Source organism: Ambystoma mexicanum, chromosome 1p, assembly GCF_040938575.1.
Source record: "Ambystoma mexicanum isolate Mex_15411 chromosome 1p, UKY_AmexF1_1, whole genome shotgun sequence".
In the NCBI taxonomy this organism is placed as follows: domain Eukaryota; kingdom Metazoa; phylum Chordata; class Amphibia; order Caudata; family Ambystomatidae; genus Ambystoma; species Ambystoma mexicanum.
In genome coordinates, this window is record NC_090921.1 from 592,858,332 (window position 1) to 592,883,782 (window position 25,451).

The 25,451-nt window shown below is 46.4% G+C and overlaps 1 protein-coding gene across 1 annotated transcript in view; it reads left to right on the top strand.

The window, feature by feature from the left end:
* ADAMTS10 (ADAM metallopeptidase with thrombospondin type 1 motif 10) overlaps window positions 1-25,451 on the top strand; it is a 932,646-nt gene that overhangs the window by 428,985 nt on the left and 478,210 nt on the right. Inside the window, exon 7 of the mRNA XM_069649542.1 lies at window positions 5,656-5,801. Within this exon, the coding sequence (XP_069505643.1) occupies window positions 5,656-5,801 (146 nt within the window). The remainder of the gene's footprint in view (window positions 1-5,655; window positions 5,802-25,451) is intronic.

The following is a 25,451-nucleotide window of genomic DNA, read 5'->3' on the forward strand; positions in this document are numbered from 1 at the left end:
AGAAAACAAGCAATGCCCAGATTGCGCATGCAGGTTTCCCCAACCAGACTCGAAGGGGAATGCCCTATGGATGAGCTGGTCAGGGATATTTGCTTACGTTTTCCCCCCAACTCCTTTAATGAGTAGGGTAGTGAACAAGATTCACAGAGAACAGATGTTGCTCATCCTGGTTGCTCCTATGTAGGCAAGACAGCCATGGTATCCACATCTGCACAAACTGGCGATGTGCGATCCCATCAAACTCCCGTGCCAAGCCAACTTATTGACCCAACACGGAAGAATAACTGCATCATCAACCACACTCAATGAACTTGGCAGCATGGCTCCTGAGATCTTAGAGTTCGGACATCTTAATCTACCACAACGGTGTATGGATATTTGCAAATTGCTGACTGTACTACCACTGTTTGTTGCCTTTATTATTTATTTATTGTTATTTATCTGTTTCTCCTCTGCTTCGCACTTTCCACTTCTCCCCCCTTCCATGCACTTTTCCCCTCCCCCTCTCCCATGCACTTTCGCGTTCTCAATGTCTCTGGGCCTAGTAAGATCGCTGTTTTGTTCTCCCCTGTCCCCTCCCTTGCCTTGTCGTGCTCTGAGACACTTGTGTACGAGTGCGATAGAAATAAAATATCAATATCAATATCCTTAAGGAAGCATGCAAACCAAACACCAGACACTGTTACTTCATCAAGTGGAGGAGATTTGTAATCAGGTGCCAGTCTAAGAAAATAAACCCCATAGAATGTAATCCTTCTCACATTTTAAATTATATGCTCCACTTGTTAGACTAGGGGTTAGTATTTAACTCCATAGAACTCCACCTGGCGGCTTTATCAGCATACACCACCTGTCAAAGTAAGGTATATTGGTGGAAAATTCCAGTCATTAAAGCATTCATGGAGGGAGTAAAAAGACTTCACACTCCAATTATGAACCCACCGCCAGGCTGGAATCTCAATGTAGTACTTGCAAAGCTCATGGGGCTCCCATTCAAGCCTATGCATAAGTCAAGTCTTAAACACCTGACATACAAAACTGCCTTCTTAGTGGATATTACTTCCATAAGAAGCGTTGGTGAAATGCAAGTATTGTCAGCAAGACCCTTTCTTTGTCATACACAAAGACAAATTGGTTTTACGTACACATCCTAGGTTCTCTCCTAAGTTTATTTCCAAATTCCACGTGAACCAATCCATTGAGCTACCGGCTTTCTTCCAGATTCCAACTAGCTCAGCTGAAGTAAAACTCCACACACTAGATGTAAGGAGGGGGGTCCTTTACTATGTAAACAAGACCAGACCACTTAGGAAAACAGACCAACTGTTTGTCTCCGTAACACCAGGCAGAGAAGAAGAACACATTTCAAAAAATGCATCTCCAGATAGTCAGATGCATACAACTGTGCTTTTCATTATCAAACAAGACACTGCCTTTCACACCACAACCTCACTCCACAAGGAGCACAGGAGCTTTTCTGGGCTTTATTGAAATGTCCCCTTCGATATCATTTGCAAAGCAGCTACATGGAGCTCAGTACACACTTTCACTCAGCACTACTGCATTGACACCCATTCCAAGGCAGATGCACAGGTGGGACAAGCGGTTCCATAACATCTATTGCCGCTGATCCTTCTCACAACCCACAACCTTCTCCTAACACTGCTCGCTAATCTATGTATAGCATAAGAACTAAGCAGATTCCACAAGCTTCAGAAGGGATACATTACTCACCGTAATCGTATTTCTGATGTTTGTATCGGCTTAGATTCACATGCGCCCACCCTTCCTCCCCTGAGTGAACGTGCATAGATGTTACATGAGCTTCTCTGATATTTATCTGCTTGGATACACCTGTACTCACGCTACACTTCATGCTACTTCATGTCAGAAACAAAACAATCTGAGGGACCTCGACGCGTGAAGGACCATGGGTACAGTGGACGTCACACTAGGGATAGTATTACTGGCACGGCCTGTCGACGTCCCTTTCGAGTTTCGAAAACAACAATTGTAATACTCCACAGCTTTCACTAGATTTCGGCCTATGCATAGCATGTGACTCTAAACAGATGCAAGCATCAGAAATACTATTATGGTGAGTAATGTATCATATATATATATATATTCGTCATGGAAAAATACCCCTTCATATATCCTTTTATTGAACTCCTTGGTCTGTTAGCTACTAGCCTCGTTATGCCTTTACATGCTTTTGGTATGCTCTACTTCCTCTGATCATATGCTTTATAGTGAATAGAAACCCACAAATCAAATAGTTCCAAAAAGTCAGCCTGTGGTTAGTTCTATCCAGTTTGATAGATCCCCACCAATGATGATAATTTAATAATGTATTTCTTATTTAGCGCTATACACTGATAGTTCTCAGAGCGCTCAAATAACAGAAGAGATTTATTATCTCACCGAGTGGTATTCCATTTATCGACCTTGGAAGGATGAAAAGCTGAGTTGATTCTGCTGGGATCCAAACCAGCCACAGCAGGCTGCACACAGATATCATGGGCGAGCACTTAGCTCGCTGTGCTACCTGACATGGTTTGATATTTGTCTAGTCTGATAAAACAGGGCCACACCTTGCATTTCTATCTTCAGAATGTTAAATCACTGCCTGCTCCTTCCTTAAAATGACTATCAGCAGAGTGATGAGCCTGTTCTTGACCATGCTTTTATTTTTCCTCTGTGTGATAACACCTCTGTCTGGCTCTCATAATATATTCCCCGAGTCTGATGCTTCCTGCTACTTGTATACATGTTCAGTGGGATAAATCACAGCCTTTCTCTCCCACTGAATATCCTGATTTTGCTAATCCACTTACATCAGAGACAAATATGCACTCTGCAATTATAGATTCTAGGTTAATATATTTAATATATACGTCCACAAAATTTAATTTATGGGCCCAGTCCCCAAAATACTTTTAATTGCTATCTATGTTTTATTTAATTCTTGAGACATATATAAATGATCTGAAATTATTGTACTCATTTGTAGTTTGCCTTTCTTAGGCTCCTGCCAGATAGAGACATTGGACCTCATTACGTCTGTGGCAGTAAGGCAACAACGGCGCCGGTAGTGCTACCGGCGCCGTTGTTACCTTGCTGCCGCATTACGAGTTCTGCTCGCGGGTGCCGCTCTGCACGCCTGGTCAGACCAGGCGTGCACAGCGCCACCCGCGAGTGGAACAGGATGGTAGCAACGGTACCGTTATGAACTGCTACCATCTTCCCCATTCCCATTGAGCGCTAAAGGGTCTCAAATGGGAATGGGGATGCTCCGGGTCCCGCACAAGGGAAATTACTGGGCCTGCATAGGTCTGAATGGCCCAGTTATTCCCCTGTCGCGGGACCCAATGCCGGGCCCGAGTTTGGAGGTAGCTACCTCCAAACTCGTAATGAGGCCCATTGACTGGCTTCTGGCATCACCACCAGATAGGTTCCTCATTTCAGTATGCTCACCTGCTCCCAAAATCCCTCTCAGATCATCTGGTTTTGTCTTGGGAAAGGCCTCTGCGCCCAGCCCCATCTGGAAAAATGGCGTTTCCAATAGCAACATCCAGGTGAAGCCCCAATCTGTTTTTTTCCTGTCAATAAGGATTTCTTCCTTTTATGCCTTCCCAAAACTCACCCTCTTCCTGTGTGTTTGAGTTTAAATACCCAGCTAACTCCACCCATGCAGCAGCATTGATGCAGCATTTTTAGATTGTTCATGGCCTGAGATAGGTTACCTTGACTTACTTACACCCAGTAGGACTCACTTTGCTTTGATTGGCCCATTGACTTCTCTTTGTCATAAGGGAAAGTGTTAGCTATGAGATGCCCTTCCCTCAAGAAAAGAAAATCAAAATGGGACTGGACTGTGCATTTCCCTTTGAACTCCTTGTATTGATCTGTGCCCTTACTAGGAATAGTCAGATTATCAAGCGTATTCAGAATCTGAAGATATCCTTTATGTTTTTTCTACTGCATGCGTAACGGTTATTAAGATAGGCAAATGTATGAATAATTCCTACATTATAATGCATCCTTTTAATATATATGTATGTTCTGCTAAATTCAGATTTATTTTTATTTTTTCAGTCAGACACTCTTTTCAAATGCACTATTTGGGTGCACATTCTACTGTACAGTTTAGCTTTGAATTCCATGTGTTTCTAGGTCCCGGTATCAGCAGAACTATCTTCTGTTGACAACGTAGTGGGATTTTAATAAGCTTCATCAAAAGACCAGATCTATTCTGCATGAGGCCTTATTGCTCTGCCAGGACGGCTATCGGGAGGGGCGGGGGGGTAGAAATCTGCTTATTTGAATTTGCTATTACTGAACATGCATTCATCAATCTCTAACTAGCATGTTCTTCCAGATAAAGTTACAAAACCATGACCACTAAAAAACAGAGTTTTGGAGGCACTTTGAATTTCTTTGTATTTTACGCAGAAGTCTTTGTCCACATGTGCCATTAACCTTTTTTAATGCCATTGTTACACTGATGGATAATAGGGCCTGTTTTCAAGAGAACTGATCCTTGCATAAAGATATGGTTTGGGGGAAACAAGTTCATAACTTAGGTTTAGAGCATATAAAAGCTACATGAGATATAGTGTAACAGGAATGTGTTATTTACCTTGCCTGTGTTTATAATAACACTTAACATATGGTTCTGTTTATAAGTATACTAAACCTCTCATTTGATTTACAATTAGCATTCTGTCCATTTCCCTTTACAATACTAAAATACAAGTTGTGTAAGTCTGCTTGTCCCCTTTTCACACGTCCACACAAATACCCTAGCTCCTTTGCATTAGCTAATGTTTTTCAGTAAAACATTGGTCTTTTTATGTTTTATAGTTCATTGTAAAGCCATTATGACTACCCATTGTTTATTGGAAAGCATTTCATTCCTCAAATTATACCTAACCGTTGGTATTTTCTGTATGATATGTCCCTTGATCTAGAATGTACGAATATTGTCTGATAAACCACAGCATGCTCCAGCTGCATGTGCATACCCATTTGACAAACTGTCAATGCATGTATTTCCTGTGCACCTTTTGCTAGCAGGTGAGTTCTTACCATGTTTAATTGTTTGCAACAGTAGTAAAACATTTTTCTGTAAAATGTTGCTTGGGTATTACTTTTATTTTGGTGCTTATTATGCTCATGTTTGGAGGCTTTCACTATTGATCCACATTGATGCAGTGTCTTCAGCCCAAGCTACCAAAATAGAGGCAATGGAGGTATGCTATCTATGTGTAACTCGTTAAGCTTTATGATGGAAACACCTCAGGGATATGTTGTGTTGCAAGTTTAGACAGAACGCATAGATACCTGTGACCAACTCTCTGCCCCCTTGTACTGCTTCTGTCCAGAATAGTATCTTGTGCAGTCATAATTGGTTGTGATTAATCCTTGTGGGAAATTGAAGGCCGGGTCCTGATGGCATAATCATGATGCTTTTACTGGTACCACAGGGGGAAGCTCCATGGGCTACGGCACCCCGTGGTGCAGGAAATCACCACTATTCAACCATTATGTTAATCTCACCATGTCATTTTTGTTAGACACCGATTCCAGAGGGGCTGCAAGGTTTGATCCAAAATGGTGTGCTGACATGACTGTCATTGCTATGTTTTTCAGCCCACTCTGGAGATTAACCACCATGCCGGGAAGTCTCTGGATAGCTTCTGCAAGTGGCAAAAATCTATTGTGCATCGGAATGGGAATGGTAACGCCATTCCAGATAATGGGATCGCCAACCACGACACTGCTGTGCTTATTACCAGGTACGATATATCTGACATAGTCGGACAACTGAATACTTGATGATCCTGGTGGATGGGGTTCTCTGATAGTAGCCTTTGAGCAGCATGATATATAGACAAGCTGGTACTAGATGCTGCATGTCACTTACAGCTCCCACTTTGATATTTGAGACCCACAATTGAAACGCACAAGATAATTCAGGCACACTAAAATAGGATACACGCCACTGTGCTAACAAGCAAAGTGCATATAGATGACTTGAAGCACCTAGATGTACAATTGTTAATTACCTACCAAAATATGAGGGGGATCTAACAATGGGCACAAACAGTAGTTTTTAAAGTTGGTGTGTGTAAATGTTGTCTCCAATTTTCCAGGAGTGAACGAGGGAGTATAGCAAGCTAGCCAAAAACGATGCGGGGTGTTTGGGAGGAGGGTTTTCTGTTTCCCTCAACTCCCCGTTCTCACCTCCAACACACCATTTTTAATAGGGGAGCATGGTGTGCAGCTCACATTTTGGCTACAATTTGATACATTTTTCAACAAAAAAATTCAATCTGATTTACAAGACTTCTGTCTTGGGGCACATGGAATATTCCAGTGCTACAGATGTCAGGCACCATTGCTTCCCAATTTCTCCACATGTCACACTCGTTGCTCCCAGATGTTCCCCATATCACTCACTGATGCCAGAATGAGTCTGTTCCCCCTGTTTTGCCTTGTGTTACTGGCCTTAATTTTAGAAAAAAACCCAGAGTGGTGGGCACCACAATGTTTACTCAGTTCTATGTAATGTGTAGATCTCTGTTAGTTTTCGATAACTTTAACCTGGAGCTGCCAGTTTAAACTGGTCCTATAGCACAAGGACCTCGATAAACCACAAACAAACGAAAACAAGGCAACTTTGCCTTGTTATAACTGGAGCTTCTCAGTTGGCCCCTAGAGAGGCCTTCAAGTTACCAGAATATTTATGTCCAATGTTCTAATAAAATCAAAGCATCAGTTAAATCCGTGTAGTTTTGGCCAGGAATCTTTATTCGCATTCCTGTTTTTGTAATAAGATTTATTCTTAATGTGATCTATTGGGCGATCATATTTTGCCATCAATATACATTTAGCCAATGCATTTCGGTGAGAACCTTCATCAGGGCTGTATATAGGCTCTTGACTCCATCATCTAGCTAAGCATAGTAATACATTTTGTCAATACAAATACGTTAAATGGTTTATATACAATACATAAACAAATTCACACACCATTTTGTTTGTCCCACGAGTATTCAATTGGTACGCCAGAAAAAATGAATGAAAAACAGAAATTGCCATTTAGTATCAGCGTTAAAAACTCTATGTACATAGTTTAAGGACAGAAAAGTGTCCTACCTGATCGCTTTCAATGCGCTATCTCTGTCAAATATAATAAGCCCCGAAGGCTTTTATTTTGCAACGCTCACGGCTACAGGCCGGGAGAACTTCTCAGTGTTAAAATTACATTTTTCATAAGAGACCTTCTAATAACTTTATTCAATTGCTTACAAGTTTTAATTATTGCGTTTTCCTCACCCTTGTAAGTATGACATTTGATTAGGGTTTCAAGACTTCCTTGACCACATTAGTCCATACCTATCAAGATTAACTTTAGCCTATGGCAGAGGTCCGCAAACTTTGCCTCAGCAGATGGATTACAACTCTTATCAGTCCAAGCCAGCATAGTCAATGGTGAGGAAGCATGGAACTCGTAGGTCAACACATCTGGAGAGCCATAGGTAGCATGCCCCCGGCCTATGGCGACAGTTGATACTCGAAAAGATGTAGACCTTGTGATCCCTTGCTTGGGGCTAAGAATGTCCAGTCACCAGGGCTAAAACTAATGCATAGTGATCCTCTCCAACCAGACCAGGACAGTCATATCATTTGTACTTTACCAGTCACAGGTCCTCCTAATAAAATAATTGATGGGGCCGATCCAGGTTCTATGATATATCTCCTTATCCCGATTGTCAATTGTAAGTGACTTCAATCAAGCAATCCCACTAAGTCAGTGCCTTGTCTGGGAAGCCCAAGGGAAGCCCTTATTTATATATTTTTATGGCAAGTTATAATCTGGATGATGAACCCTTGTATAACACCCCTCTCTTAGAATCCCCCTTTACCTCACTGAGCCAAGAAGTAGGCTTGTTTTGCAAACTTAAAAGGTTTATTAGAAAAATTAAACAATATATATATATCACACTTTTATAAGAAATTAATAATTGATATCACACTTATGAATATAATGTTGATCAACAATGGGTAACCTAACAATAGCACACTTCTTTACAGTCAATGAAGAGTTGGTATAGGATGGATAAGGCAGCGAAAATACTTTTATGGTTTCAAGGGAAAAGCAATGAGGAATAAATTGCAGTACAGAAATACTTGTTATGATTTTAGCAAAAGGTAATATGATCACTTTTTCTTTTGACAATTCACTCCCCCCCATGCAATATAAGAAATGGAAGGAGAGCACACAGTCTTCAAGAATCCCAACAAATCACACTTTATAATGCAATACACAGTTCCAGTTCCCCCAGCAAGCTTAGAGAAAAACAGGTATGAGTTTTAAACACAGGCGAATTACTTTAATGTGGTTTGCAAGGAAGTGAAAAGGTGCTAAAATTGCTTTTAATTCTCTCTACAGGTTCAGGGTAGGTGATGGCTACTTTATATCAGTTCAGGCTCACTTTAGCAATGCTCTGTGTAACCAGCAGGTTAAAACGAATTTTAGCAAAGGAAAGCAAGAAGCTGCTGATTTTTACACGTGGCTGAAATTGTGCAAAATGTCAAATCGCGGCAAATTTACTCGCGCGCATCGAGCGTAATTACGGAGGCACTATAAGGAGTAGGAAGTCGGTTCTAGGTTTGTTGGAAAGCCTACAATCTTAGCTTTAAGATGAAAGTTGGATCTCGTTCCTAGCACAAACGGTTCCAGAGATACGGACAATTCCGTGAAAGTAGTTTTTCGGATTTGAAATTTTAAAGCTCAGAATGACAGATGACAGTTTTCAGTTTAAAAGATGACAGAATGACACAATTCTAGGAGGCAGTTCTAATAGGCTAAAATAGTTTGGATTCGATTATTTTAAACTAAGAGATTGGTTTTGCACAGTGAGTACTCACACTATATTTTTGAAATAAGCCATCAAGATCTGGTCAGGTTGGACGGGACTTCTGGCGGTTCTGCTCACAGCGGTCTGGTCTCTGGTTCTGCTCTCAGCACTGCACAGTTCTGATCTCTCTGAATCTCTGGTCTCTCTGGATCTCTGGTCTCTGGAGGTTGATGGATTTGAAGTCTGGAGTCTCCCGGCACAGCGTCCCGCAAGAAAGTGGAAAGTGAATCTCCCTACCTGTCCCAGTAGTCTCTTTTTATGTGTTTTGGGAAGTGGGTGTGTGCGTTGGTCATAACTAAACCTGCCCCTCTCACTTATCATTGGCCAATTCCTCCTCTCTCCCTTGATTGGGGGAAGGAAATGTGAGTCAGAGTGATGCTGTAGGTTTTATGGTCAGAGGAACCTCCAGATTGCACACAAATCTATTTCTGACCCAATGTTACGGACTTGGTCTTGATGGTCGTGTAGATTAGTAAGCCTCCGTCCCCAAGTACCACACAGACAACAAGATATTCAGTGTCTGTGCAGTCTTTGAGGCCACAGGATTTGTTGTGAGCCGTCAGGTCTGGAACCGGGAACAGCCAGAAGGACCCCTGGAGCACTGCAAGGCAATAAATGACTATCAAAACAATGTGCGTGTAGTACAATAATACCCAGCAAGGAAAAGAGCACCGCTTACCTAGTGTATAGGAAATGACACCCAGATGGATAGTGGGGCCCTGGACGGGGCTTAGTGTGCGAGACACTGTGGATGGGCGCACACCGAGGTTTGAGGCAATCCAGGTTATGCAGCCAGGCGAACGCCTTGCAGAGGCCGGTGGCCAAGAATATTGCAGAGGCCGGTGGCCAAGAATACCAAAACACAACGAAATCCGTGAGGCAATCCAAATCCAAGTCTGAGGTCGTAGAAATATGCAAGGCCAAAGTTCAAAGGTGCCAGAGGAGTGGACAAATCAATCCAGTAGACAAATCCGAGGTCGTGACAGAGTTCAAGCCAAAGTTCACAATGCCAAGGGTTAGACAAAGGCAATCCAGTAGACAAAATCCGAGGTCGTGACAGAATCGTAGGAGCAAGGTTCAAAGTAAGGAACAAGGAACAAGAGCCGTACAGTACTGAAAGAGTTCAGCTGTGAAGCAACGCTTCCGTGTTCCTGGCCGTATTTGAATCCTTGAGAGGAATCACGTGATGCGTGTCACATGATGCGGAAGCGTTGTCTCCACGTGACTCCTGGTAGTGCTTGCCCCCTCACGTGATGCGTGATCGTGTTGGCCCTCTCACGTGACGCGAGGATCGTTGCAAACGATGTGGATTGTTACGGGCTGCCAGTGGGAGTCTCCATTGTGCTTTCCAGCGCTGGGATGGCCGATAAACCCCTGTTCCAAACAGTGTCCTGGTATTGCGGGTAAGATGATGCAGTCTCCGACTGCCAGAGTGCATAACCGGGATCCCCTGATGGATTCTGGCAGAGACCTGGCGTGCGGAGGGAGCAGGGAGAGGGTGTGCGGGAGAAAGCGTGACAGAGCCCCCCCTCAAAGGCCCACGACCCCGTGGGCTAGATGGGAAGTCCCTATGAAAACGGGCAACCAGGGCCGGGGCGTGCACGTCTCGGGAAGGGACCCAGGAGCGGTCCTCAGGGCCATAACCCACCCAATCCACAAGATACTGAAGACGACCCCTGAGGAAACGAGAACCCAAAATGGCACTGACCTCGAAGTCGTCAGGAGAGGACACAGAAACAGGAGCAGGAGGGGCACTAAGACGGGTAGGAGCAAGACAGGGTTTGAGGAGGGAGGTGTGGAAAACAGGGTGAATCCGCCAGGTAGGGGGTACTGAAAGGCGCAAGGCCACAGGATTCAGGACTTTAGCAATCTTGTAGGGACCAACAAAGCGAGGCAGCAGCTTGCGACAGCCAGGTATATGCAAATGGCGGGTCGAGAGCCATACCCGGTCACCCACACAATATTTAGGAGCCGCCAGCCGCCTCCTATCTGCCTTGGTTTTCATCACCGCCTGGGCCTCGCGCAGGTGGGTGAGTGTCTGGGCATGGATCGCGACCAGGTCACGAGCGCAGGCGTCAGCAGCAGGAGTGGCGGAGGGGAAATCAGGAAGAGGAAGGGCACGAGGATGCTGACCGTACAAGGAATAGAAAGGGGAGAAACCAGTAGACGAGTGGCAGGAATTGTTATAGGCAAACTCAGCTAGGTGGAGCAGGTTAAACCAGGAATCTTGGTACTGGAGGGTAAGACAGCGCAGATACTGTTCCAGAGCCTGGTTCACTCTCTCGGTCTGCCCATCACTTTCTGGATGATAGGCAGAGGAGAAGCGTGAATCGATACCCAAAATGCCAGTGAGAGCACGCCAGAAACGAGACGTGAACTGGGACCCTCGGTCCGAAACAATGACCTGCGGGAGACCAAACAGACAGAAAACGGACTGAAAGAACAAACGGGCCAATGTGGGTGCTGAGGGTATTCCCGTACAAGGTATGAAGCGGGCCATCTTTGTGTAGGAGTCAACGATAACCCAGATCGTGTCGTAGCCTCGTCTGCGGGGTAGGTCAGTGATAAGGTCCATAGAGACCGTGTGCCAGGGCCTGGGCGGGACTGGTAGTGGTTGGAGCAGTCCCAGAGGCCGCCCCCTAGATGACTTGCACTGAGCACATATCGAACATGTGTTGACGTAGTTCTCTATGTCTCTCCTCATTGAAGGCCACCAGCACCATCGCTGTAGGAGTTCTAGAGTGCGTTTTTGCCCCGGGTGCCCGTTGACTGCAGCATCATGAGACCAAGCGAGTGCCTGATTGCGTGCATCGCTGGTCGGGAGAAATAGTTTCCCTTGGATAAAAGGCAACCCCTCCTGTAGTTGAACATCCCACTCATTTAAGGCGTGTGGGTGTTGGGAAACCCAGTGTCTGATGGTGGTAAGCATAGGAGGGGATGGGGTACAAACACAGATGACGTGGCCCTTTTTTAACAATGTGTCGGGAAAGAGAGGTAACGGATCCCCGCCAGGAGACCGGGAAAGTGCATCCGCCTTGCCGTGGGAGAGACCCGGCCTATGTTTCACCACGAAATCAAATGCTGCAAGAAAGAGATGCCAGCGGACATGCCTGCTGTTTGTACACTTCAGCGTAGCTAGGTCTTGCAGATTCTTATGATCAGAATATACCACCGTCTGGTGTTTTGCCCCGATGAGGTGGTGTCGCCATGTCTGGAGGGCGTCCTTGATGGCTAACAGTTCCTTTTCGGTAACTGTATAGTGGGATTCGGCAGGAGTGAATTTCCGGGAATGATAGGCTACCGGATGGAGACGGCCTGTAGTTGGACAAGACTGGGAAAGAACTGCCCCTAATGCGAAAGAGGAGGCGTCTGCTTCTAGGATGAACGGGAGTTCTGGGTCTGGGTGTTGTAAGACCGGAGCCGAGGCAAACCTAGATTTCAGTGCCTCAAATGCCTTTTGGTGTTCGGGAGTCCAATTAAACGGAACAAGAGGGCTGGTCAGGGCTGTGAGGGGAGAAACTATAGCCGAGAAACCGGCGATAAAGCGTCGGTAAAAATTGGCGAAGCCAAGGAAAGACTGGAGCTGTTTAACATTGATCGGGGCAGGCCATTCCATGACGGCCCTAACTTTCGACGAATTCATGGAGAGACCCCCGGGGGTGATGTGAAAACCCAGGAAATCCACTTCCTTCGAGTGAAACAAGCACTTCTCAGGTTTAGCGAATAAAGCATTGTTCTTGAGACGGGATAGGACTTCTCTGACATGCATGATATGTTCTTCCAAGGAGGGAGAATATATTAGAATGTCATCCAGATAGACAACAACATAGACATCAAGAATGTCAGAGAAGACTTCATTGACGAAACGCTGGAAGGTGGCAGGGGCGTTACACAGCCCGAAAGGCATTACTTTTTACTCATATAACCCTTGTCGGGAGCAGAACGCCGTCTTCCATTCGTCTCCATGGCGCATTCGGATCAAGTTGTATGCCCCCCTTAGATCCAACTTAGTGAAGATGGACGCACGTGTCAGTCTATCAAGCAAGGTGGAGATAAGCGGGATGGGATACCTGTTCTTTATAGTGATGGCATTCAACCGTCTATAGTCTATGCATGGTCGTAGGTCACCCTCCTTTTTAGGCACAAAAAAAATAGGGCTGGCGGCTGGGGAACAAGAGGGACGAATGTGGCCTAACCGTAGGGCTTGTTGTATATAGTCCTTCAAAACGGTTTCTTCGGAAGGGGATAATGAGTAAATCCTACCCTTTGGTATTGGTGCTTAGGGAATCAAGTCTATGGGGCAGTCATAAGGCCTATGCGGAGGGAGACCCTCTGCCGTGGCTTTATCAAAAACCGGCAGATAATCGTGGTAATCAGCAGGAATACCAGCTGTAACAGCCCCCACGGTATGTGTAGGTGTGGTTGGATCAACATCCTCAATTCGAGAAGAGGCCATGGCGCCAAGAATAGCGGCGGGAGAGGTGAGTACCTCGGGTTCTGTTAAGCAGAAATGCTGACATACATCTGATTCAAACGTTACCTGCCCAGTGCCCCAATTGATCAAGGGGTTGTGTTGTCTTAACCAGGGTATGCCCAGTATGATACCAAACTGGGGTGTGGTGATAAGGTCGAAAGACATGGTTTCTTTATGGGTGTCCTGAATCACCACTTCTAGAGGGGCGGTCTGCTGTTTGATTGGTCCAGACGAAAGGGGGGTGCCGTCAACCGCTTGTACAGGCTCAGGATGTTGTTTCTGAACTAGGGGCAGATTGAGATGCTGGGCTAAAGTGATGTCAAGAAAACAGCCAGTGGCCCCTGAGTCAATCACGATGCATACGGCATGCATGACCTCCCTAGAGGGTTTCAGCAGTGCCTGTACGACTATGGGTCTAATAGGGCCAAATACGGGTCCAGTGGGGGTCAATGAAGGGCTCGCCGGTACCCCCAATCTCAAGGGCGAGCCTTCGGAAAACCCAGAGTTTTGTTTTTTGGCCGACGGGGACATTCTCTTACATAATGCCCACTAGTCCCACAGTAAAAACAGGCATTACTGGTTCTCCTGCGTTCCCGCTCAACTGAGGTTATAGGACTACGGATGCCACCAATTTGCATAGGTTCACCACCAGTGGCAGTTTGAGCGGGAGAAAACTGACCAGAAGTAAACGTCTCTGCTTTACGTTCGGTTCTGCGGGCGTCCACCTGGAGAGTGAGATCAACAAGATCAGAGAAAACAGAAGGAAGGGACGGAACCATCGCGAGGGCGTCTTTCATGGGGTTGCATAACCCTCGATAGTAGACAATCGCTTTTTTCTGCTCTGGCCAGGATGTTTCAGCTGCAAGCTGGTTGAAACGAGTGATGTACTCAATCAGAGATAACTTGCCCTGTGATAGATCAAGGAGTTCCAGGTCTCGTGATTGGGCCTTATATCGGGTATCGAACACCTTCGCCATCTCGGACACTAGTAGCTCGAAATCATACAAGGCTGGATGGTCGTTCTCTAGTAACGGATTCGCCCAAGTAGCGGCTACACCGGATAAGTGGGACAGAAGAAAGGCGGCCTTGGTAACGGAGTCGGGGAAGGCCTGGGGTCTGCACAAAAAATGCAGTTTGCATTGGTTGATGAACGTGCGGTATTTGCGGGGATCGCCTTGGTAGCGTTCTGGAGCTGCCAGGGGAAGAGGGGTTGGGAGTAGAACAGGCATGGGAGTAGGAGGCAGAGTAGGGGCAGGCTGGAGCGGAGGGTCGGGATCCCCGAACTCGGCGTCAATAGGCAGGGGTTGGCGTGCGCTTTGTAAGGCGTCGAGACGATGGTGAATGGCAGTGGTTGCGGCGGCCATGTCGGTCCTAAGGGCCGCGACAGCCTGCATTAGAGCGGTCACAGGGTCCCTGGCGGAGGTATCCATAATCAGCACGACCAAGCAGGCTTCACAGTCTGTTACGGACTTGGTCTTGATGGTCGTGTAGATTAGTAAGCCTCCGTCCCCAAGTACCACACAGACAACAAGATATTCAGTGTCTGTGCAGTCTTTGAGGCCACAGGATTTGTTGTGAGCCGTCAGGTCTGGAACCGGGAACAGCCAGAAGGACCCCTGGAGCACTGCAAGGCAATAAATGACTATCAAAACAATGTGCGTGTAGTACAATAATACCCAGCAAGGAAAAGAGCACCGCTTACCTAGTGTATAGGAAATGACACCCAGATGGATAGTGGGGCCCTGGACGGGGCTTAGTGTGCGAGACACTGTGGATGGGCGCACACCGAGGTTTGAGGCAATCCAGGTTATGCAGCCAGGCGAACGCCTTGCAGAGGCCGGTGGCCAAGAATATTGCAGAGGCCGGTGGCCAAGAATACCAAAACACAACGAAATCCGTGAGGCAATCCAAATCCAAGTCTGAGGTCGTAGAAATATGCAAGGCCAAAGTTCAAAGGTGCCAGAGGAGTGGACAAATCAATCCAGTAGACAAATCCGAGGTCGTGACAGAGTTCAAGCCAAAGTTCACAATGCCAAGGGTTAGACAAAGGCAATCCAGTAGACAAAATCCGAGGTCGTGACAGAATCGTAGGAGCAAGGTTCAAAGTAAGGAACAAGGAACAAGAGCCGTACAGTACTGAAAGAGTTCAGCTGTGAAGCAACGCTTCCGTGTTCCTGGCCGTATTTGAATCCTTGAGAGGAATCACGTGATGCGTGTCACATGATGCGGAAGCGTTGTCTCCACGTGACTCCTGGTAGTGCTTGCCCCCTCACGTGATGCGTGATCGTGTTGGCCCTCTCACGTGACGCGAGGATCGTTGCAAACGATGTGGATTGTTACGGGCTGCCAGTGGGAGTCTCCATTGTGCTTTCCAGCGCTGGGATGGCCGATAAATCCCTGTTCCAAACAGTGTCCTGGTATTGCGGGTAAGATGATGCAGTCTCCGACTGCCAGAGTGCATAACCGGGATCCCCTGATGGATTCTGGCAGAGACCTGGCATGCGGAGGGAGCAGGGAGAGGGTGTGCGGGAGAAAGCGTGACACCCAAGCACATATTTATCTATGTACCATTTTTCTAATATTATAGGTCCAGTTAACATATTTTCTATAGCACCAAACCATCCGATGCCTGTCTTTGCACGATGTTGTGTCCACTGATGACAGAATTCTCCCCTTTTCATCCAGATAACGACCTCTAAACCTTTCCAGAGTTTACACAAATGTGCACCAGGTATATGGGGTTCAGATGATAAAGTGTCAGATTTTTAACATGCAGACATTTGGAGTAACAACCTTTTTTCCGCTACTATCCCCAGGAACATACCACAGGGTCCTAACACCTCTTAAAATGTGCACCGAAAAATCAAAGAATAATGGTATTATTTATATAATTTTGACCAGTCTGCACTAGGAGTTATCTATCTTTTTAAAATGATGCCCTAGTCAAAAAGGGGTGTGGCTTCCCACATCACATGGTGGAATAACTGGTTTATCCACTTCCCCCAAGCTCAGCTTGCTAGCAGAGGCACTGCCCCTCCCAGTTTCCCCCAAGAGGAAGCCATTTTACGGCCCCCCCAATATAACATTTGCCTGAGTCCAGGACAAGGCTTTGTTCAACCTCCCTTAATTCAATCAGAGAGGTGTGATCTCCTTTTGGTGGGGGCAACAGGATGCAGAAAGGCCTGGGAAGAGTGGCTGAGCAGGTTTCTCCTGTCGGGGGTAGTTGTCAGGCAGAATTCAGCTAAATGTCACTTTAGTTCCCAGTTTTCTACATTCAAATCCAACTTACATGCAGCTATTTTTTATATATACATTAAATAATTACTTCCTTCAAGTCATTTAATTTCAGAATATAGTTTTACACTGTATCCACCTCTTAGCAAGTCTTTCCTGGTTTCGGTTAATTTGTTCAGTTTTACACAAAAGTCTGGTGGTTTTAAAACGCCAGCTTTCTGATAGTGGTGAGCACTGGTACTGCATCCATTTTTGACATTAAGAAAAAGAATTCCCCACAGTTCTGGGTTGCTTTTGGCAATCAGCATTGCCATTCCCAATGGTGTCAGGCTACTGTGTGTGCAGCCCAATGGTGGTTTTAGGCAGTGCCCTCCTGTGCTCACAACATAGGCAAAAATGGGTGGCAGCCTATTCATGTTTTCCCTGTGCACTCTCTGGGGAGTTCTGGCCATCATGATATTTTCCATGCCAGTACTGGACAGTTTTATGGTAGGGCTTGGATGCATGGGTGAAAACATCCCACACAATAGTGATCAACCATTCATAATACATACGTTGCTGTTTGTCATTAATTTGTTTAAACATATACTCTGTTCACAAAACTAGTCTACAAGACCATATCGTGCATGCCTTATTCTCCCTTATCACTAAAATCCAGTCCTGATGAATTCAGACCAAAGAGATGCTTGCATTGTAGTCCCCATGCCCATCCCAATTCATGAGGTTGTCTGCCTTTCAGTTGGAAGAGTTTTCCCCTAATTGGCGGATAACGTATCAGTTCCTTCATAGTTAATTAAAACAATTTATATTAACCCTCACTAATTGTTGAGAGGATTAGATCAAGTACTTCAATCAGGAAAGATAGAATACAGTTGATCATCAGCCTGCCGGACTAGGGAAACCAAACACATGCACCCACCCCCATTAGATTGTCCCCTACCTTAAATGAATGAGCTAACATCAGTGGTATGTATTTAATATATGGCTGCCACGCAGAATATTGATATCATTGGAACAATGTATGTATGTATGTATCTGTTCAAAGCCAATAACATGCCATGTGAGATAACAACTCTCAACTACATCACATTCTGATCCTGAATCCTAAAAAGGGAACTCTCTTTGAAAGGGTGAGTGAGTTAGGGTCATAGAGAGTGCAGATATTAGATACCCTAGCACCACAGAATTAAGATCTCTTAGTGTGAAAGACTGAATCTCTCAGATGCAGCATTATGGACCCACAACATGAAAAAAGGCATATCTTCTCCCAGAGATGCTGCATTAAGGTCCCAAAGAGTGAAAGAGTGCATCTCCCACAGCAACTGCATTAAGAGGCCACAGAGTGAAAGAGGGCATCTCCCAAAGCAACTGCATTAAGAGGCCACAGAGTGAAAGAGGGTATCTCCAAGAGCAACTGCATTAAGAGCCCACTGAGTGAAAGAGGGCATCTCCCAGAGCAACTGCATTAAGAGGCCAGAGTGAAAGAGCGCATCTCCCAGAGCAACTGCATTAAGAACCCACAGAGTGAAAGAGCGCATCTGCCAGAGCAACTGGGCTCAGAGCCCATAGAGTGAAAGAGCCCATCTGCCAGAGCAACTGCATTAAGAGCCCACTGAGTGAAAGAGGGCATCTCCCAGAGCAACTGCATTAAGAGGCCACAGAGTGAAAGAGCGCATCTACCATAGATTCTGCGTAACGGTCCGACAAAAAGAAAGAGGGATTGTCCCAGAGAGTCTCCATTAAGAACCCACAGAATGAAAGGGTGCATCTCCCAAAGCAACTGCATTAAGAACCCACAGAGTGAAAGAGCGCATCTGCCAGAGCAACTGGGCTCAGAGCCCACAGAGCGAAAGAGCGAATCTCCCAGAGCAACGCCGTTAAGAGCCCACAGAGTGAAAGGGGGCATCTCCCAGAACAACTGCATTAAGAGCCCTCAGAGTGAAAGAGCCCATCTGCCAGAGCAACTGAATTAAGAGCCCACAGAATAAGAGGGCATCTCCCAGAGGAACTGCATTAAGAGCCACACGGAGTGGAAGAGTTCATCTCCCACAGCAACTGCATTAAGAGCCCGCGGAGTGAAAGAGCGCATCTCCCAGAGCAACTGCATTAAAAGCTCGCGGAGTGAAAGACGGCATCTCCCAGAGGAACTGCATTAAGAGCCTGCGGAGTGAAAGATTTCATCTCCCAGAGCAACTGCATTAAGAGCCCGCAGAGTGAAAGAGTTCATCTCCCAGAGCAACTGCATTAAGAGCACGCAGAGTGAAAGAGCGCATCTCCCAAAGCAACTGCATTAAAAGCTTGCGGAGTGAAAGATAGCATCTCCCAGAGGAACTGCATTAAGCGCCCACAGAGCGAAAGAGCGCATCGCCCAGAGCAACTGCATTAAGAGCCCACAGAGCCAAAGAGGAATCTCCCAGAGCAACTGCATTAAGAGCCCACGGAGTGAAAGAGTTCATCTCCCAGAGCAACTGCATTAAGAGCCCGCGGAGTGAACGAGTTCATCTCCCAGAGCAACTGCATTAAGAGCCCACAGAGTGAAAGAGCGCATCTCCCAGAGCAACTGCATTAAAAGCTTGCGGAGTGAAAGACGGCATCTCCTAGAGCAACTCCATTAAGAGCCCACAGAGCGAAAGAGGGCATCTCCCAGAGGAACTGCATTAAGAGCCCACAGAGTGAAAGAGCCCATCTCCCAGATCAACTGCATTAAGAGCCCACAGAGTGAAAGAGGGCATCTCCCAGAGGAACTGCATTAAGAGCCTTAGAGTGAAAGAGTTCATCTCCCAGAGCAACTGCATTAAGAGCCCACAGAGTGAAAGAGTTCATCTCCCAGAGCAACTGCATTAGGCTCCCACAGAGTGAAATAGGGATTCACCCAACGACTCTGCTTTAAGAACTCTGAGAGAAAGAGGGCATACCGCAGAGATTCTGCATGAGGGTCCTGCAGACTGAAAGAGGGATTCTCCCAGAGACTCTTCTTTAAGAACCCACAGAGTGAATTAGTGCAGTTCCCAGAGCCACTGCATTTAAAATGCACAATGTAAGAGGGCATATCGCAGAGATTCCCATTAGGGTGAAAGAAGGCAACTCTCCGAGACTATTGGCCATATTCTCTAACATTTTTGGCTTAAGTGAGGAGATGCATGAGCGCATCACGTCACTTGCGCAAAAAAAAGCCTAATTCACAAAGGAATTTGAATAAGCACATCTTAGTTGTGCTCATTCAGATGACTTTTATTCCGCCTTTGCGCATTTGCACAAATAAGTGGGTGTTTCGGGGCATTTAAAAGTGCATGCTGGTTTCACAAACGGCATGCGACTTTAAATGCCCTGAAACGAGAAGCCTCCCCATGCGCCTTTTGAAGCAGGCGCAAGGGGAAGCGCAAATCATGGCCGGGCCATTTTTGAAACTGTCATGATTTTTCTTTAAAGTGTGACAGCCATGGGTTAAACCGTGGCTGTCACACTGGCATTTTTTGTTGTTGTCATTTAACCGACATGGGAGCTTTAATGGCCGTCTTATTGAAATGTCCTCACAGCAATGACGTGGTTGCTGGGAGACTGTCATACATTAGCGCTCCCCACAATACTGTATGCAAAGAGGCGGGGCCGGGGCAGCACATCTTTGTGCCAGGTTACCTCTGAGGATATGGTGGTCCGTGCATTTTTTAAAATGGCGCAAATGAAACATGCACATTCTCTGCAATCCTTTCGTTTGCACTATTTTTTGAGAATGTGCCCCACAAAGTGAGAGCGCATCACTCAGATACTCCGCATTTAGGTCACAAAGAGTGAACGTGTCTACACCCAGAAGCTCTGCTTTAGGAACCCAGAGTGAAAGAGGGCACTTCCTGGAGCCACTGCATTAAGAGCTCGGAGTGAAAGAGCATCTCCCCGAGACTCTGCATGCGGGCTCCACGCACCCAACGAAAGAGGACTTCTCCTGGAGCCGCCGAATTAGGAATCCACAGATGGAGCGAGGGCATTGTCCAGAGTTTTTGCATTATGGTGCAATCAGCCATTTCCCAGACACTCTGCATTTAAGGGTCCCGCAGGGTTAAAGGGCCCACCTCCCAGAGAGAATGCCTTAGGGTACCACAGGCTGAAAGAGAGCATGACCCTGAGAACCTGCCTTAAGAATCTGCAGAGTGAAAGTGGGCCTATCCCAGAGACTCTGCATTAGGGCTTCAGGAAATGAAAGGGCATTGCCCAGAGACTCCACATTGAGAACTGCCAGGGTAAAGGGCTAAGAACGCACAGTGATAATGGGCAGCTCCCAGAGTCTGCATTGCATCATGGTTCCCCATAAGCCGTGCGGTATTCATGTATCTGCACCACCCTAGCGAGGATATAAAGTGGTGCTTAGTGGGGTACGCGTGAGTGCTTTGGCTAATGATCAAAGTCTTCAACTCTGTGGCTGACCTCACTGGAAAAACGTATTAGTATTGGCATTGCGTGAGATAGAGACGTGGAACATGTTTCCCTGTGTTCTTGTGGTATTGTGAACTGCGTGGAAACGTCTCTGCTGCTGTGACTGAAAATAAACTGTTTACTGCACTCGCGAGACTCCCCCATTGCAGGCTCTGTCCACAAGTTAATGTTGTCCAGGCGCATCTAATGGCGCCAAAGCAAGCCAGGTCCTATTCCCGGAATTCGCCACCAAGGAGGCATGCTAGAAAAGTATTCAACCGGATAGATCTGCCAGTAAGGGTTCATAGTAACATCCACATCAAAGGACTCACCAAGGGAGATCCGCACGCAGCCCCCCCCCCACAGTTCACAAGTTGTCTGGAATCGGCTGATTTCGGTGGCCAGAGAAAGGTGCAATTGTCAACTCTTACCTGGATTTTCTATGCTATTGGCAACTCGGCGCAGCCAGTTCAAAAGAATGAGGCAACCAACACAGGCTTATTTGGTATGGCAGCCCCCATTGCAGAGCTCTATTGCCTCTTTGCGGGCGTCATCCCACATTCATCAGATGTGCGCTGTGGAAGGTGTAGGAACCCAAGGGGAAAGCTTGGCTTTCTCTGCATGCATGCAGCAGAAATGGATCCCAATCCATGATCAGAAGCGCAACCGGGCAGCCGAAGTATGAGTCGCGCTTCTTTCCCTTCTCAGCATCTCACAATGATATGGCGGTTGGTCAAATCTCTATCTTTGGCTTTGCAAGCAGATCCATGTCCAAAGCTCTCACCAGACAGACCCAATTCATTTAAATGAATAAATTATCTTCTAATGACAGAAGTTAACTCTTAGCGTCCATGTTGCTCTCAAAAAAGAGGCTGCCCTCGTAATATATTCCAAACATAAAAGCATAATATGTAGCAGCGATTAATTAATCGATCTGTCTAGAGTCTCTTTTAATCCCTATGAGCCATCAGCCATTTCTGATATTGAAGGGAGCAAAGCACACGTCTTGAATATTTTTTCCCTGCTTGAAATATGTGGGACACATGGAGTGGATGTGTGTTTGCTAGTGTATCCTCTTTGTTGATCGGAGCAAAGATTTTCATGGAAAACAATTCCCTCTTTTTTTGCTTGGTCTGTGCGAGCAGGTTGTGGGACTGCACATTTCTGTCCTTTTTGCATGGGGTCTGCAAGTGTGGGTTGGAGCCTAAATTGATTCTTATGGATTTCCATAATAACACAAATGTGATTGTTGTCGAAGCTAAAGTGATGTTTGGTGGAGTATTAAAGTCATGGATGGATGTCAACCCTGAATCTTATCAGGCCGTATCTCCATTGCGTGCTTTTCCAGACCACATTGTTTGAGCCCTAACAGATGAGGCTGCCAATTGTTCTACTTTCTTGCCATTTCGATTTTGGTTCAAATGAGGCTTCCAACTTTTCTTATCTGCTACTTTCAGCACAAGTAGGGAACACGTCTTCTCTTTACAATGCGGATCCCCAGTTGTAAATGCTGGTGTTTTTAGGTTGTCGGACATACACTGGAAATCATCCACTTTGGATTTTCTGTTTAGTTCCTTTGCTATCCCGAGCAAGAAAGATCTAGTCATCCACCTAAAGGCGTATTGGTATTATTGTATGGTCACTTTCTAGGGTGCCTTAAGTGTTGGTCATCAGCGAGTCAATCTTCTGTAGTGCATCTTTTGTGGAACACCATAATGGTTCTTAAGAGGTTTCTGGATGTTGTTTTTTGCAAGTTTTTACTAGAGAAAATGGGCCTCATCACAAGTTTGGCAGTGAGGGCGAAAAAGTTGCAGTAATTCTGTGAGCAGCACTTTTACAGATCTGCAAGATTTAGAGATTGGACCTTGACGTTGAAGGATTGACTGATGACAAGATGCTGGAGGTAAATCCTCCAATTTAAGGTAAAAAAATAATCGGATGTTCTGTGGTGGAATTACTGCTCATGGTACATCGAAAAACAATCCCCTTGGAGTCCTATGGGATTTAAACATCCTTAACACCACTCGTAATACAGCTGTATTTCCACTAGACTACGTGACGGTAACAGTGAACTATTTTGGTGGGAATTTCATATAATTGATGCACAGTGACCAACAAACACAGAATGCAGCCCATGGTCTATTTACGGTGTCACATGCTTGCCTGAAGCTATGAAATTCTGCATGCAGCAGGGCCTTCCCCATCATGCTGAGTGTAAAGACTGGAGGGGGGTGTCTGTACTTCCGCTCTCTATATGGCAGAGGAGAGGCACAGAGGACCCCAGCCAAGATTCTCTATTATTGGTAACGTAGTCGAGCAATCAAGGCCTAGCTTCTCAGGAGGTGATGCAGGCTGGTTCTTAAGTACAGTGTAGTTCCCAAGCACCCACAAAGTAATGTTCGCACCCTGTATCGTTTAAAACAGTCTTTATATAATTAATATTCAAAGGTATATACAATATCACGATCACTCACTTTGTGCTCAGAAAATCAACAATGGTAAATATATATAGTTCTAAAGTGATACCACAATGATTATTAGATCTCATTAAAGTGCATCAACTATACTGTCAAAATGTCACACAGATCAAAAAAGAGGAAACCAGCAGTAGAGAGAGGAAGGAAAGCAAGATGGTTGAATAACTGGCAGAATGCTGGCCCCATACCACTAGACACAGTTCTGTGTGGAGATCCCCCCCCCCACTTGGGCAACCTGTAGGATAGATACAAGCCCAGTCCATATATTGTTCACACTAGACTTCCCAATAGTTCTGCAACCCCAGAACATTGTAGCATTGTAGCGTTCCTCGGCGGGGAATTAACGGCCCTTCTTGAGTGCCCTCCCTTCAAGACAGGAGTCATGGGTCGTCGAACGTCCGACGGAGAACAGGTTGAGCTACGACGGTGAAGTGGCAGCTTCGTTCCTAGCGGTGCTCGTTGACAGGGAAGCGTAAACGTCCTGCAAGGAAGAGGCGTGCGGGGCACCTCAGTGTCGATAGTTCTGGACCGCAAAGAGTTTGAAGAACTGTGGCCCAGCAAGGGTGTCGAGTCATCGGCGTCTCTGTGGTCCCTGGGTGGCAGGATACCCACCGGCGGATGCTCCTCGGTGCGTCGACGGTCAGGCCTTCTCCAGCAGGATACAGCAGTGACCATGCGGACAAGAGCATCCTTGGATCAAGTGAAGTTCTTAGGCCAACGGGAGCACGGCGGCTCCGGTCAGTGACGGCTTTCGGCGACAGTGGCGGACAACAGTCCTGACGCTTCTCTGCGTGATTCCACGGCAGCCCCCGTCTCGGGCCGGCAGCCTGTCGAAGGTCTTTCTACCAGGGAGCTTTGGCAAAGATCTGCTGGTGCACGATGGTCCCTCGTAGCTCGGGAAGAGGGTGCCTTACCAGGTCCTCTGTGGGTCAGTCCTTGGAGACACTGCAGCTTTCAGATTGAGAAGTAGAGCAACAGCAATTCTTCTCGTCCAGCAGGGCGTCAAGCTCAAGCTTCAGTTACTCCAGTTACTCGTTGTAGTGGACTTCAGCTTCTGGACATGATTCCTAGCAGTGAGAGGTCCCTAGATATACTGTTGATCTCCCATTCATTCCGCTGGGTCATACTCAAGCATCCAATCACGACTAAGGGCATTCAGGCAGGCACACAGCCAATCAGGCACACAGTGCATTCAGGCCATTCACTTCTCTCCAGACACTCACAACAAGTTATGTGTATTGGGACAAGTACCTGTCCATTCAACACTCCATTCATACCAGTTTCGGGCAGGGCTGTCTCAGGCATTGTGTCAACCACTAGATACTAGACACCCACAACATAGAATGCGTATTTGTCACATACTCCATTCACTTTGGTCCCACCCACAGGCGTACCCACAACATACGGTCGTTGGGAAGGCTCCAGCCAGTCTGGTCAGCACTTCCCCACACTACCATACATGGAACTTCCACCCAACAGCCAGTCAGGGGGAAGGGACAGAGTCAGAGCTTCCTGGGACTTCAGGAAGATCAAGGTAACAGGCGATGGAAGGCACGAGGCCATGGGGACCATTTTGTCTCCATCAGGAATCTACCGATTCCAATGACTGGGCAAAGGCATCCCAAAATGGAAGACGCTCAGGGCCCCAGTCAATTCAGCACATAGCTGCCACCAGCCCGTACCCTGCTCTGTGGGTCACACACAGGTGCCCAAAAAACACTAGGGGCACAGGGTTGCACCCTTACCCATCGGTGCCATAAGGGTATCCCATGGGTTTGTTCACCAAACCAAGAGAGAGCTGCACCGCCAGGAGTCCCACATGAACTCCTGCTCGGAAAAAAACAACAGAACACACGATAAAAAGCAGTAAAGGACAAGGATACGGAGGCCCTGTCCCTCGGATGCATTTCCAGCATCACACTGAGCTTC